Source organism: Parus major, chromosome 1A (genome assembly GCF_001522545.3).
Source record: "Parus major isolate Abel chromosome 1A, Parus_major1.1, whole genome shotgun sequence".
In the NCBI taxonomy this organism is placed as follows: domain Eukaryota; kingdom Metazoa; phylum Chordata; class Aves; order Passeriformes; family Paridae; genus Parus; species Parus major.
Genome location: NC_031773.1, coordinates 27,659,394 through 27,675,144, shown reverse-complemented (window position 1 = coordinate 27,675,144; position 15,751 = coordinate 27,659,394). Strand labels below are relative to the sequence as shown.

Sequence of the window (15,751 nt, the reverse complement as noted above, 5' to 3'; positions counted from 1 at the left end):
TTCTTTCAGTTTCAATTAAATTCAGCTATTTCACCAAGTACCTAAGCAACAGAGCTCTCCCATTTAAGTCTTCCAGAGATCTGCCACCAAATCCTAACACCTGTAAACAACACCCTTTAAAAATGTCTGTAAGCAAACAGTCCTTTTGCAGCTGCTGTGCTGCTTGATCACGTAATGAAGTGCCACTACATCAAAAACTCCACATTTGTCAGTGGGTTGAATAGCCAGCATTTGGCAACTTCAAAATAATGTGATCAGCACAGGCCTAAAACTGTTTACATGAAAAAACATAAGGCAAACATGATCTTCAATACAGTGGTGAAGGGTAAAGGTGAGTTACATTTAATTCAAACCTCTCTAAGAAATACCCCACTGTTACTGGATAAAGGCATACATTTTGGTATTAAATTCTCTTAAAAGTATTTCCCTATGAGCACTGCATATTAAATAACATTTATTATCAGCTTTCCAATGAAAAAAGCTGCTGGCAAAAATATGAAATGTGGTAATATATTTCCTTATTAAACCATACCTTCAGGTGCTGAGTAAAATGAGTTGCACTGCTTTTGCATATGCAGCAGTTTGTAATTATGAAGCAGTGCACACCAAATAACCCATTAATGTCCAGAGAAAGGGAATAGAACACAGCTGAACAAATGGAAAGTGCAGGATTACAACTTCTAAAGCATGGTGGCCCAAACACAAGAAAAGGAAATTAGCTAAATTTTTCATGTTCTTCTACAAGTATCCTGTTTTAAATAAATGTATTTGTAAGAAGAATGAAAGATACAATGAAGAAACTTATCAAAAGTGTCTATATTCTCTATCTTGTAGTTTCACAAACATGAAAACACAAATTTCTAACAAATAGGTCACATTAGCAAAATTGAAAGACAAAACAACAACAAAACAGATAAAAATACAATAAAAAAAAAACACAAAAAAACCAACCAAACAAAAACAAACCCCACCCTAAACTTAAGGAAAGCGTGAAATATAGATATCAAATAAGCATTACAGTGTGACTGATTAGATTTTGCAATGGCAAAAAGGAAGTCTAGAATAAATACTAATAGATAGTAGAAAATTAGGAGGTCAGAATTAATATGAAAGCTGTCTAAGAATATGTAGAAAGAAAGAAATCACTTCTATACATAAAGAGGGATATTGATAGAAGGAAACTAATAAACCACATAGGCAGATGATATAATTAAGTAAAAGAGTCATCATCAATTTTTCTGAGAACCTTAAGGCAAAATTACAAAACCTGACACAAATGTTTTCCTGATTAGGAAAAAATAAATTAACACACTTAATTACAACTTACATTTAAGTAAAATAAACGTAAGCTCAGAAGAGGCATAATACATACTACACTACCAACCAAATGAAGAGTGATGATGATGAGTCCATCATTAAGGCCTTGTCACAGTGTATTAAGTACAGAAGGTTTGAAGGACAACAGCAAAGCCAGGAAGGAGTGAAAATCTACTTCCCCATCTTTTACTCTCATTTGGCCTGTTACTCTTGTCTGGTCTATTCCTGTCAGAAACAAAGCATGTCTGACCTCATCCACAACCAGAAATAATCCTTTAATGTGTTTTTAGCTACTGTTCCAGTTCCTTCAGCTTCACTTAACTCACCTACTTCTTAACTTATATTTTAATTAGGGGATTTTTTTCTAACCTAGATAATTTAGCCTGAAATGAGCAACAGGACAAGCAGACCAACAAGCTAATCTAAGGAAATGGTAACCAGTTTCCCTGGCTCAGCTGAAGTGAGCTTTACAAAAGAAAAGGTACATCCAAGGCCAGCTCTGAAATCCTCCTTCATTCCTTTCTGGATTCCCATTACTCCAATTTATTAATTTATTTATTTTACTAAAACTGCTAGAACTTAAGACACCTAAACTTGTCACATCCAAGCCTTACAAAACTTTTCCAATGCATTTACCATGAGCTTATCCCTAGCCAAGATGCAGAAGCTACTTCATGTCTACATCCTCTTCCACCTTTATACTGTTGAAGAACAGTAAAATAGTTTTGCTTGAAGCAAAACTAGCAAAGGACACAGGAGGGGTTGAGGCCAGGGAGGAAAGCATACAGTAAACTCCCATATACTACACAAACTGTAGGTATTTTATTATTACAGAAATGCCTGTATAATTTTATTCAGGATTTGTTGGTATTAAAACCTACAATTTTTTTTAACGAAGTCCTTTCAATGTAAAGTATCACTTTGTGAGAGGTCAGTCTTCTCTCAGAGCAGTATCTCCAGAGAACAGAGTCCCATTAGCAAGTGTTAGGTACATACAAAGACAAAATTCAGCTATTGCTATATAGATCTCACCAGAACAAGAGCCATCACAAGGAAGGGGAAGAAGAAACAGTTCTCAAACTACACACATACACTGTAACTGCTAAAACATGCTTTTCTTACTTAATTGTAACTTCTAGGTCAGAGATGTCATTACTTTACCTTAAAAAGAAAAGGAGCTAGACAGCAGCCTGGATCTAGCCACACCCCTATTTTTCATTCTTTCTATGCATGATAGCTATGAAGTTTCAAACACAAGCTTTAGAAAGATCTCTGATTTTCAGAATCTTCCAGCCAGAAGGCTGTCCCATTAAGGTAACAGTTCATTAATACTACTGAGGACTCTTAACAAGCAATAGTAATTTAGAATGTCAACTAAAGAAGCAATGAAACTAAATGTTTAAATAATAAAAAATACTGTTCTGCTGAACATTTAAAAACATTGGTGAACTGAAAGCATATAGTCAGCCAGTGATTCCATTAAGAATAAAAAAGCATTCATGAATGTGTTAATTCCTATACTTAATTAATTCCTTAGATTCCAGAACTCTGTGGTACTAACCAAATTCAGACAAAAACTCACAAGTTTGATTTTTATTTTTTTTGCCAGAATCAAGGAGGGTACTTGGTAAAATTGTCATTTAACAAAACTTGTCTTCAGAAAAGAATAGATTTTCCAAGGTAATACATGTCACTCCAACTTGAATATGCAACATGTAAGAAAAGTGGACACATAATAATGGACTAATTAACACAGTGTTACAGACTTGATGTCTAGACAAGATAAGACATTTCAAGAATCCCTGCTACCGGTGCTCAAGAAGGAAGAACAAAGAGATAGCCTTTTGTGTAACACTGATGCTGAATAGCTCCAATAATTAATTTAACACCAGGGACATATTTGTCATCACTTCTGAAAAAAAACACCACACTTCAGCACATTACATACTAAAAGCATAAGCTGATCCTTAACTATATAAAACCAGAAACTAAACAACTCCTAAATATTACCTTAATGCATCATGCATGCTATTAAATGCAAAGATATTTTAAAAGTGCATGAAATGGTTACATTAGCAAATGATAGACATTCATTGATCCTGACTTGCAGAAGCAAAATTCACTACTATGCTGTTTTCAAGTAACCAGACCAATCTTTTAAGCATCTGTTTAATGGGGTTCTACCTCACCATGCTAAGACAAATGCTCAGACAAACACCTTATTTCAAAATTGTAAAAGCAAAGAGGGAAATGCATGTTCAAAAATCTAAGGAAACCCCTAACTTCAAAAAGAAAGCCTAACCAAACAATCAAAAAACATCCCAATCAAGAAAGCTAATTATCTCAGTATTCTGTTTTTTAAAAAAAATCTCTCCAAAGCTTTTTATTATAGCCAGAACACTAAAAAACACATCATGGGATATATTAAAACATGAGACACACATTAATGCTGCAGAATTTCCACTCTATGCAGAAACACAAAGATTGAAAACACTGCACCTGGATTGAAGGGAACAGTTTCCACAGTACCTGCCACGCAAAAGTGCCAGAAGAAAACTATTCTTCCAATCATCAAGTGTCAGAGCCAGAGGGTTCTAGGAAATGAACCCTTTCTTCCCTGAGAGCAGCAGAGCCCACTCCCAGTGAAGCAGGTCCCAAGAGCAGGGGACCACACCAAGGAGCTGGGATTCTGCAGCTCAGGAATGCAGACAGAAAGCTGTCAAGAGAAGCAGCGAGCAGACATCGCATCCTTGGTGGAAAGAAATCATGTTCTGGAATGCAATGGCAGCTGAACTCAAGACACTGGAAGAGAGGCTGCCCGGGAAAACAGCAGAGCCTCCTTCATTGCAAATACACAAGGCTCAGTTTGACAGAGCCCTGAATGACCTGATCTCTGTTTCCAGGACATTGGCTGGGATAAGTCCTACACAACCTAGGTGTTTCCACAATAATGTCACTATGCCTGTTGTTTCAAAGATGAGACTAAAAATGTTCAGGATCTGCAGTCCCAGTTCAGAAATGTTTTCTAGCATCTGTGCATCTGCAACCATATCCTTCCTTTCTAAGTAATATTGGCACAATTCAAATGAAATATATACTTCAAAGTTTTTCTAGTTTGGGAGTGACACAGATAATTCTTGGCTCTGTTTAAACAGTGTCTGGATTTTTCCAAGCCTTTATCCATGAGCACAACTTTTAGTTTCCTCTCTTTGTGTCAGCTTCAGTTAATATTTGCAAAGCAACTGCAGACTCCTACAAGATAGTCACTATATAGCACAGCAACTAGCTCTTGGTTTGACACATTTTCCCCTGTCATCATCAGCACACAAAGAACTTATTTTTTCTTCAAATGACATGATTTTACACGAATGTTCACAGTAAGACCCCCATCAAATAAATAACATACAGCCATTTTCTTGATGAGCCACGGTGATCATTTACAATCACACTTCATTTAAAATTCTGAAACTGGCAATTGTGTCATTATAGCTTAGAGAAAAGGCAGAGGCAACTTTACAAAAGAGTGATATGAGCGATACACAAGAAACTGAGATGGACTAATTTAAAACAGAACACCTGTATGAATATTTCATTCAATTGCTCAAGGGATATTTTTGCTTGTTTTTCCTAAGAGAAAAAACAGACTATATCACAAGCTGCCACCTCCCACCTGCCCAGGGCATCAGACTGCCTCTGTTTCTCTGCTGCACAGCAGTGGATTTTCTCATTGCAACACCATGCATGTTCTGTCAGCACAGTTTTTTTTGCCTCTGGGTTTTCCTGAAACAGTACCATCCTATGAAGTAAAAGTACATATTTGGAAAATTTTGCTCCTTTTCCAGGTTAGAGCTTTGGAGACAAATGGATATGGAGAGGGCAAAGCAAAGGTGGCTTTATGAGGAATTTGGAACAGCTAAGACATACCTGGCAGTTGGGTTGAGAATAATTATGAGAATAATAATGAAAAAGCAAACATCATTAGATCTGGTGCTCCAAGAAACATTTAGGAGACAGAAGCAGAGGAGGTTCAATGGGTCAAACCTCACTTCCTCAAACATTAGCTGGGCCCTCACCAATCCTTTAACATGTAGCTAGTGGCACATGCCTTGTCTGACTTCATTTCTTACTTATTTAAAACACCTTAATAGCTGTCCAGTGAATACCAAAAAACAGCCTCTTGAAAACTTTTGTAAACAGAATAGTGTACAAATTTCTGCAGACTGATTCCCTATATAGTGGGAAAATTCACATTATTTTACTATTATGACTCATTATGATATTCTTGCTGGTTATGAAAATCACCAGGTCTATCACAGCAATTTTTTTTAAAAATCCAGAAAATTTAACTGCAGATCTAGAAGTTAATTTTAAATATTTATGTGAAAAATATGTAGATCATTTTCCAGTCATAATTTTTAATGATTAAATAATTATCTTGTCTAACACTTAAGAAATTCACAGTACCTGGTTTAAAAGAAAACAAGCACCTTGTTCACTTCAGTAATACTTCCAGCATCATTCTAGAATCTTATTTAAATTCTGCAGAAGCTAACAGCTTCAATATTCAAATGAACAACAGGAGAAACTGGTTGTGCAAAATCCAAATCTAAGTTATTCCTCAGGCTTTTCTGAACTAAGTTCCTGAATGTATTCCATTTTACAGAACATAATCTAGATTTCCCTAGAATTAAGTGCAAACTGTACTAAACAGAGTAGCATGAGACCATATGGAAAGCAGTACTTGGGTTTTATATCCAAATTTTCATCTGTTTTCACTATAACCATGTCCTTAGGGCCTAGGGAAATTTAACCATAGATTCACCAGCATACGGCTAACTAATCATACCAGCTATTTTTAAGAAATCTGTTCCTAGCCTGAGTATATTTTTTCAGTTTGTCATTTTTAAATAGTCCTAAGTTTATGCATTTGGTCCTAGCTCTTTTAAGCCATTTGTGACCCTGTGATCAGACACAAGGGGATAAACCAACTGCATCTTGACTCTCATAGTTACAGCACACTCTGGTAAACTCCATCCCAGCCAGACCCTGCACACATGGAAAGCTGTGCCCACCATGAACATGATTATGTAAAGTCAATTTTAATAGAATTTAAAAAAAAACAAAACAAAACCAAAAAAAAAAAAAAACAACAAACCAAAACCAATTGAGTAGAAAGTTGGTTTTCAAGTGTCAGTAAAAAAGAACAGTGCTGCAGCTCAGGAAATGGTCTCACAGGCAACTGAACAAAGGCCACTAGAATTAAGAGGCAGCCATTGTCTTAGCTTGCAAAACAGCAGTTGTTGCATCTAAGTTGCAGAAAACTACCATTAATTTCCATGTGCAGATAAATGCCATGGTTCCTCAGAATTAAACAGCTGGAAATGTTACCACATCATCTTGAAAAATCAAATTACACGCATATTACACTCCAAGGAGGAGGAAAAAATAAATCAAGGTAATTTTAGCAGAGCAAAACATTACTGAATTAGTGACAAAATGCCAAGAAGACTCACCTGTTCAATCTCCTTTGTCTTAGCTGCAATTGCTTTTGAACGACTAAGAAGCTGGCTGTCCTCATGTAATTCTGTACTATCTGTTAGGTTTGCTTCTGTTTCCTCTGCTTGCTCAATGTATAATGGAGCTGAAGAACCAGCCTTAAAAAAAAATAAACAATAAATTCAGTTTTCAGAGAAAAATAAAAACTGCAGTGTGAGGAAAAAACCCAAAAAGCCCCAGCACAGTCACCAGAGATACAAGTTTGCTCATCAAGACTATTAGTGACAATTAGACTATTGCAGCAATTTTGCTACAACTGCTACAATTCTAACAGATACAGAAATATGGGTTTTAAACATGCAGAAAACATGACACAACACAACCCCCTGTGACACAGCCTTAACTGTGTGAAGGCAATGTTGTCAGATAACCTCTACTTGTACATCCACTGAGAAAAAATTTCTGTATGCGGTATTTGTAATACCAGAAAGCAAGAAAAATCCACAATGAAAATGTGATTAGCCTTCTGGGAAAAGATAAAAGTAACAAAATCAAAGGTACATAGGCATCAACAAAATAAAAATGCAGTCAGAAAGAACTCCAAAAGCATTCAGGGCCACAGGTCTATTATTAAAGGAACTGCAATGACTATTCCATAGCAAAAGCAAACCTGTGAGTTGAAGATTTCTAGTAACATGAAAAAATCAAACTGAAGTACAGGAATTGTATAAACTTCCCTCTAAAATAGAAATTAAGACTGCACTCCTACTCCAAAGAAAGCAGATGCCATTTTGTTTCACAGCATTACTTAAATTTGGTACTATGGAACAAACTTATAATTTTTTTTAAAAAATAGGATTTGAAAATTGAAGAAGATGAAAACTAGTTTCTATTATTCAAAAATAAAGGTGAATAATCTTAAGACTTAACTAACATGAGAGAGAAAAGCATTAGACAGAAAAAGTAAGCAAAAAGCTTAAGTGGTCCTGTGAACATATGCTCAAACCTTAGCAGCAACACAAACCAAATCTTGCTATCCCAGTAAAGAATGAAATGCCTGAGAGTGAGTGAAGGCTACTAAAAATGCTCAGTGAAAAACGAAGTTCAACTACTAACCACTTCTTAAGATAAACAGGAAAAAGTTAAGAATTCTTGCCCACTAATGTGACAGGTGAGAAGTCCTTTCTTCTAAGACTCAAAATGAGACACCTCACACCTCCTTCATTAGCATTTCTACAGCCCACTTTTCTTAGTCAATAAATCATCTTACACTGTACCACAATCAACTACAATTGCTTCACTTCAATTCCACACTGCAACTTTCTCTGAGGCCTGGAGGATGCTTTAAAGACCGTTTCTCCATGTGGCCCACTCTATTCTTTCCTCCCCTGCATTACTTTCCCCTCATCAAGAACCACAGTGATAGCTCTCTGCTGAACCTCTCAGAAATGTCCGCGCATTTGTTCTCCTTCATATGGCATTCGTCCTTGGATCAGCTGCTGCTTTTTCTTCACTCTAACACTTCCTCCCCCTTTTTCTTTTTTTAATTGCTTTTTTTTAATTGCTTTAAAAGCTTTTAGTTGTTTTATGTATCTAACTAGATCTTCCTGACCACTATTGAGGAGCTGATCATGCATGCACCGTTACATCAATTGACAGGACTTGAAAGTTCAGATAAATATGGATTCAGGGAGTTCATTTCTCTAACCTAGCCCTTACATTCTACAAGTGGAAATGTGATGCTTCCCAAGACACATTCATTTTACCTAAAATTATTTACAAACAAATTTAAGAAAAAAAAAAATATCAAGCCCACTATTTGGTAAGGTTACAACATGACTTTGTGAAGTAGATACTATTTTGCTTTTTTTAAGAATGCCTCTAAAGTTGAAACAAAGTGAAAGAGAAAATTATCACAGAATTAAAACAGATTAGTTTAGATGACATAGTATTCAGGTTATTTTAATTGACAAATACATTTTCTACTAACATAACAGAACCCAAAAAAGACAACCTATCCAAGAGCAGTATAACAAATGACTGAAAAGGGCTATAATCACACTTCAATATAGCCAGGAGTAGAAGACAAGGAGAGGTGAAAACAAAAGGGAATAAACTAGCAAATAATTAATGTTGATTAATAATGAAATAAGGATTCTAGGGAAAACAAAAAATATACCCACTGCAGGAACAAGGCACGCTTTATTTTTAATATAATGGAGGCTTGCTTTCTGAAAAAGAATACATGACATTGTAGACTGGCACAGTTTGAAACAAAACTCAACAAACCAGAGTTTCTCTCCCTAAGTCTTGTGTTTTACATGTACACTCATGTTTTGACTCAGAAGTCCCCTCCTAATTTTAAGGAGTTCAGTAGGTACACAGACCTACACTACTACAAGAACTCCTAGAAGAATGCTTGGGAGAGCTGAAACTTTGTCATGTCAGTTGTAGCTCAACATCAAATCAAATAATACTAACAAAATGTACTGTGGCTTTGTGCATTTTTTCAAAATAAATAAATCACCAGGTTCTAGTCTCCCTCTCATTCCCCTTTAAAAATATTTAATAGCATAAGCAGAAAAATTCAAGATTAAGTTACAAAATCTGCCTTTATGAACAATACAGAAAAACAAGAGCCTATTGTAACTCTTTGAATTAAGAGGATTAATAATCCTATCTTACATCATACTCTGTTATCTCAGGTATATTGCTTTCCTCGGCCTTCTCTGACTTTTCAGCTGCCCACTTGCTTGCAGCTTCTGCAAGTTCCTTTTCTGACAGTCTGTTGCTCTTCTCCAAGGCCTGTACAAAAACATTATAGTCAAGGTTTAACATGAAATACACTTATACATGGAAAAATCTTCAAAATTAAAATAAACAGTTATTCTGATCCCTAAAATATTTTAAAATATTATTTATTCATTATTTCATTTGCTGATTATTTGAGATTATTTCATTTGCTGTCCAATTTCTTTAAAAAAAAAAGGAGGGGGGGAGCAAATAGATAGTAAAGAAACAAGAGAGGAGAAAAACCAAGATAAATCCATGAAGGTCAGTGAACTACTACGAAACCATTATACTTTCTGAATAAGGTTTATTAAATTCACAGGTCAGAGATAACAGAAAAAATATTTTTGAGACCTGTTAGGCATTGAAAGAAGTCAGATACAAGAGTGGAGTTAACTAATAATTCAATGTGATTTTCAGGCATAAAAGGTTGTAAAAAAATTAAAACAAACTGTTAAATACTAGGTAGGGTATAAAACCTGAGCTAATTAAGGACAAAAAAATATTTCATACAAACTTGAAGTGATCAGAGCTGCTCCCATTAAAATCCATTATTTTTTATTTGGGGCAATGCTAATAATTTATAATAGAGTCAGTCATGGCATTATATTCTTTTAAGTCTACCTATTCAAATGGAAATCCTCACATAAACAATGTTGAAAAATTGATTTCTCTCTAATAATATTATTTGGCTTTTACTATCAGAGCAGCAAACAGACAATGACAAATATCAGTTTAGCTAGCTTTATAAATCTTGCCACTTTGCGGATATTTAACTTAAATCAACGGTACGTACAGAAGCACCCAAAGAATCTATATCTAGCATTAAAAATAGCAACACTAAGATGTCTATCTGAAAAAGAGACACAAAAATTCTACTGCCTGAAAAAGGCCACAACAACTTCTGCCCAATGCCTGTTCCATCTTAGCAAACAGGTAGACAAAAAAGCGCAAACAAACAAAAACCCAAATGAAAGAAACCAACACTCTACATCTTACCATTAGCTCATTCTAAGTTGCATAAATGGCCAGTATCAAAACTCCTTTGTCTTCACATATTTTGTGCTTACCTCAAGCAAAGTGGTAATACAAAAATACACAATTCACAGAGCCCCTCCAGGATTCTGTGTCATAAAGACACCACCTTAATCTGAATCCAGAAAAGCAACACAATGTTCCAATAGGAATCCCTGTTTTCTGTAACTGCAAATTACAGAATTGCAACCAGTGAAGTCAGGAGGCGACAAAGTTCAATATGCAGAGATATGAAAAGGGCTCTTAAAAGAACGGAGTAATATATTTCATAGAAAATCTCAAATGACCTGCTATTATTTCCACAAGCCATAAAAGAAATTAACTATTAATATCTACTGGAATACAGAAAAAAAAATCTGTTTAATTTAATCTCACTGAATTTAATCCTTTAGGTTGAATGCTGATAAATACATATTAAATCCTGCATGAATTTTATGGAATAAAGTAATGGTATTTGCACAGGTATGCCTCAGCTGAAGAGACAGAACAGGAGCATATTTCTCAGCTGAAAATAGCAGCAGATATTTAGAATGCAAACTTGCAAGAAACAACCAACATAATAGATCTCAAAAAAAACCAAAAAACTAAACTGCTGCACCCCACCCTCCCACCTGAAAACAGAAGTCTTTTTTTTTTTATATTTTTTAATCTCATCAGTAACATGGAAAAGCTAAAGCCTGACTTTGCTCAGCAGCTGTTCGTGTCTCACACATCGTTTTGCCTTATGTTGGATACAGCCTCCAAGGCTTACAGTCTATAAGGGTAATAAACAAAAACAAAAGATTTCATGTCATAGTCAAACAGGTGGCTAAGATCAGGTAACATCAACATGTATTAATTCAAATGCATGAATATGCAAAAACTAATTATAGATAAAAATACCTTTTCAGATTTCCAAATAGATACTACAGTGAAAAGAGGTATTGCTATGGAAACATATACCTTTGTAAAAAATTCAGAGCTAAATTATAACTTAGAGCATTGAAAATCATATCCTTTAATTGCTAATATATAGCATATAACTGATTTCTCAAGCCTTGATAAATTGTAAGACTCTGGTTCTGGAGATGCTCATGTTTTGCCAAGACTACTTCTGAGTTAGTGAAGCACTTAGGTAACTTAACTGCTCAGTGCAACTCCAGCCAAAAGGCTCACTCCAAAAGGCTCCACTGACACAGGGCAGTTACATTAGAAGCAGATTTGGGGACTCAAGAGAAAAATCAATAAACAGTCATGGAAGTACTTCCATTTCTGCTTCTGATGCACACCCAATAAATATTTATGCTGTCTGGGGAAATTACTTCCACCAAAGAAAGTTTCATTTTGTGAGGCCTGTATCAAGTGGATATCCACTGCCAGCAGATGCTTGCAAACTGATGACAAAAAACCAATACAACTGACTGAGAAGAAAGCAGAACACTTACAGAATACAGAGTTCAAGCTCAAACTACATATTAACACAAAAGCAAGAGATTTTGCAATGCCTCTTTGTTCTCAAAGGTGTGTATTAAATAAGGATTTGATATTAAGCTGCAGTGTGCTGAGTGTATAAGCACAATAGGTGAACTACTTATAAAGTGTATTTTATGAACCAAATCAGCATAACTTGTGCATAATAGCTTTTATCCCATTTTCCCTTATTTTACATCACTGAAAAATACATTACTTGCCTCCCCCCTTAAGGACAATGGCAATCAGCTGGCAGAGCAGTTCCAAAAGAGATGTGTAAGAGGTAAGTACTGAGAATGACATAGCACAACCAAAGCCTGGGTTTTTTCCCCACTGAATAACATGGCAGGTGTGTCTGTGTCAAAATAAGTGGTAATACTGACATATTCACAACAACACAGAATTTTAAGACCAAGTCCTACTTCTATTGTAAGGAATAGGGAGTAATATTGTAAGGACTATGTACTTTAACAGGTGAATGCACAATCTCCTTCCAACTAAGGAAAAAATCCAAGAATGAACAATCTAAAACTATGGTGTGAAGTAGTCAAAAAGAAAATTCACCTTTGATGAAGGTACTGCTGTGGACCCTGAAGGTGATGCATCTCTTGATGTTTTCAGTGACTGACCTGTCCTCTCTTTACCTACAATTAAGAAAAAAATTAATGACTGAGAAATTAAAGATATATATATTGCAAATATGCTTACTGGCTTAGAAAAATTGCAGTGTAATTTTATGATGTCAGACATGAACCTTATCACCTTCAACAACTACCTGACAGGAGGTTGTAGCAAGATGGGAGATGGACTCTTCTCCCAGGCAACTACTGACAAGAGGAAATGGCCTCAAGCTGTACCAGGAAAGGCTCAGGCTGGACATCAGGAAGAATCTTTTCACTGAAAGAGTGGTTAAGCTTCAGAACAGCTGCTCAGGGAGGTGGTGGAGCCACTATCCCTGGAGGTGTTCAAGAAATGACAGGACATGACATTTAGTGCCATGTCAACAGGGTAGTGTTTGGCCAAAGGCTGGACTTGATCTTGGAGGTCTTTTCCAACCTTAATGTTTCTACAATTCTATAAAACCTACGTATTCCACCATCTGACAAATATTGGTAACACTTTTTTTCTCTTCCTAAGTAAAGATACAGCTGTGTCATTTAATGCCTTTAAGAAAACCCAGTCCTTTTTTCCATCATTAACTGTAAGGTTGTTATCAGTAGGATTCCATAAGATGATGTGATTTCACTTTTTAATATTCTTGCAATAATATAAACATGAAATATTAGACACCAGTCACTCACTCAAGGTAATCAGGTAGTGTATGAACTAGTTTAGCAGGCCACAGTATGTTGAAAAGACCTGCCATGGGAAACAGTCCTGTATTGTATCAGCCACAAAATAGATGCTTCTTGTAAGATCACTGTCTATCTTATGAGAGTTAAAATTGGCAAAATGTCAAATCAAATTCACTGTGCTAATCACAATCTGTGTACAGTCTTGCCACAGACCAGTTACAGGCAGCTCACAGCAACAGAACTGGTTGCAGTGTAAAGTACTAGTTTTCAAGTTGTGGTCCATAGATTAAATCTAAAAGATCTGAAAAAGGTAAGTACAAAAAGCAAACATGTTTTAAGTCGGTCTAAATTAACCAGACTATTTACACTCACTGGGGAAACAGTTGACTGATCACAAACAAGCCAAGGTAATGTAAACTTACCTTGGCTTCCATCAAATTTTTATAAATACAATTAATAACGGGATAAATTTAAAAATCTATCAAAGACTTATGAAAATTGGGAGAGAAATTATTTTTGTATAAATATAAATGTGATTGTTCATTATGGCTTTAAATATGGCTTTAATTTAATGAGTCAAAGCAAGAAAGCACATATTTTTGTCACCACTAAGTAACACAAGTTTTTCTCCCATGATATGTGCTTTTCAGCCTCATAGACAAGCCACCTCCTTTTAAATTCATGGACTACTCTGCTTCCCACATGCCTCCTTTGTCAGACTGGATTCTTTAAAGATTATCTCAGTTAAATGGGTTATATGTTTGCACCTGAAGAGATGAAATTAATTGATACAAATGGCAGAAAATTATTTAAAGTTAAGCGAAGTTGAAAAAATGCCATTTAATTAGAAGACATAATTAGGCCATTTTTTTCAGAATGTGTGTGGCTCTTTTGAACATCAACGCCCTACCTGTAAAATTAAACATGACACTCTTCAAGCACCAGTATTCGCCTGCTTGCATTTCCTCAGCACACCACTCTACTGACCCCTTCGTGCCTGGGCCCCTGAAGGAATACCATCCTGCTTCTCTCCAAGCTCTCCCATCACAGATCTTGCCCTTTCCCTTAGCCCTTTCCCTCCCTTTACCAAGCTACTTCATGTCCCTGCAGTTTTCTTTGGTTAAATTCTGTATTTATCCTGATGTATGAAGTGTGGTGGAGCATAGGATGTTCCTTCTTCAGTGCAAGTCATGCGGCCGAACCAATTCGGATAGCATGATTTTAAACAGCATTATGGTATTTTAGAAAGATGCCATATTGCAAATTCCACATGAAATAGGATATGCTTTTCATGTTGTAAATCCATTTAAATGTACTACTGACATATGAGACATTCCACTAGATGTTACTTTTAAATATGCAGTACATGAGCTTACCTAAGGCAAACCACAATAAAAAATTATTCTATAAGTATTCTATAAACCATTTTTACCTTGTAAATAGGTATTTTAATTCAGTCATCTAGAGGGACATTTTAGTAGTCCTCCTTTCCAGGGAAAGGATAAATAAATAGTCCAGTGTATAACTTAGCCGGTCTCTTAAAACTTACCTAGAGATGATTGAGAAAGGTTTTCAACCATGCAAACAGGAGAAAATATCAAAAACCACAGACCTAGATGTAAGCTCCTCTCTTGATCAGCACCTTTTCTGGTTTGTGAACATACCTGCTTCTATATCACTACCTCCACTATTGTCTGAGTAATTCTATCAATATAGTATATACATATATGATCAAAGTCAGCTCAAAATTAAAAAAAAAAAAAAAAAATTAAAAAATGAAACATTCCAAAATTTTGTATGGTTTCTCACAACATTGTTTTTCTGTCCCTAGTAATTACAAGCTGCACACCTACAAGACTTCTAGAAAATTAGGTAACTATTTTATTTTTTTTTTCCTCTCCTACACTTAGAGGAATTTATGTTCACTAAATTCATATTGCTACAAAATGTTAAAAGCACTGTAATGCTCAAATAAAAAGACCCATCTCTACTCTGCAAGGAGTGAAATTATTCCTCAATATTTAAACAATGTTAACTAAATCACAAAGATCTCTTTTGACAAGAAGTGCTGCATAATGGTTCAGTGTCACTCTGGAAACACAATGTGCCTTCTCAGTAAGCAAAAAAAAATCTAATTCATTTTTTAAAAGCTGCCAAAATGAGAAGTAGTTTGCATAGTTCACTAGAAAGCATTTGCAGAAAAAGAAATCAAATTGGATTAATTTGCATAAGCTGTACAAACAGAGTGGCTAAAATTGTAGTATACTAAAAAAAGTAATTCCTTTTTTTCCCCCAAAAATAATTTAAATATGAAAGCTCAAATATTTTCAAAACAGATGATTCATTAGACTTCTGGGAAACATTAAGAG

The 15,751-nt window shown here is 35.4% G+C and overlaps 1 protein-coding gene across 7 annotated transcripts in view; it reads right to left on the bottom strand.

The window, feature by feature from the left end:
* The window catches only part of PPHLN1 (periphilin 1), a 69,767-nt gene that overhangs the window by 26,904 nt on the left and 27,112 nt on the right, over nucleotides 1-15,751 (bottom strand). For 5 of the 7 annotated variants that reach the window (XR_004497641.1, XM_033514714.1, XM_015628129.3 and 2 more), the window contains exons 7-10: nucleotides 12,652-12,731; nucleotides 9,499-9,618; nucleotides 8,997-9,044; nucleotides 6,831-6,971 (exon numbers count right to left, since the gene is read on the bottom strand). Coding sequence is in view for 6 of the 7 variants with exons in the window: in XM_033514714.1 (XP_033370605.1) it covers nucleotides 6,831-6,971; nucleotides 8,997-9,044; nucleotides 9,499-9,618; nucleotides 12,652-12,731 (389 nt within the window). In the remaining variant the exon portion in view is untranslated. The remainder of the gene's footprint in view (nucleotides 1-6,830; nucleotides 6,972-8,996; nucleotides 9,045-9,498; nucleotides 9,619-12,651; nucleotides 12,732-15,751) is intronic. The other 2 variants (XM_015628131.3, XM_015628132.3) reach the window with 1 other exon arrangement.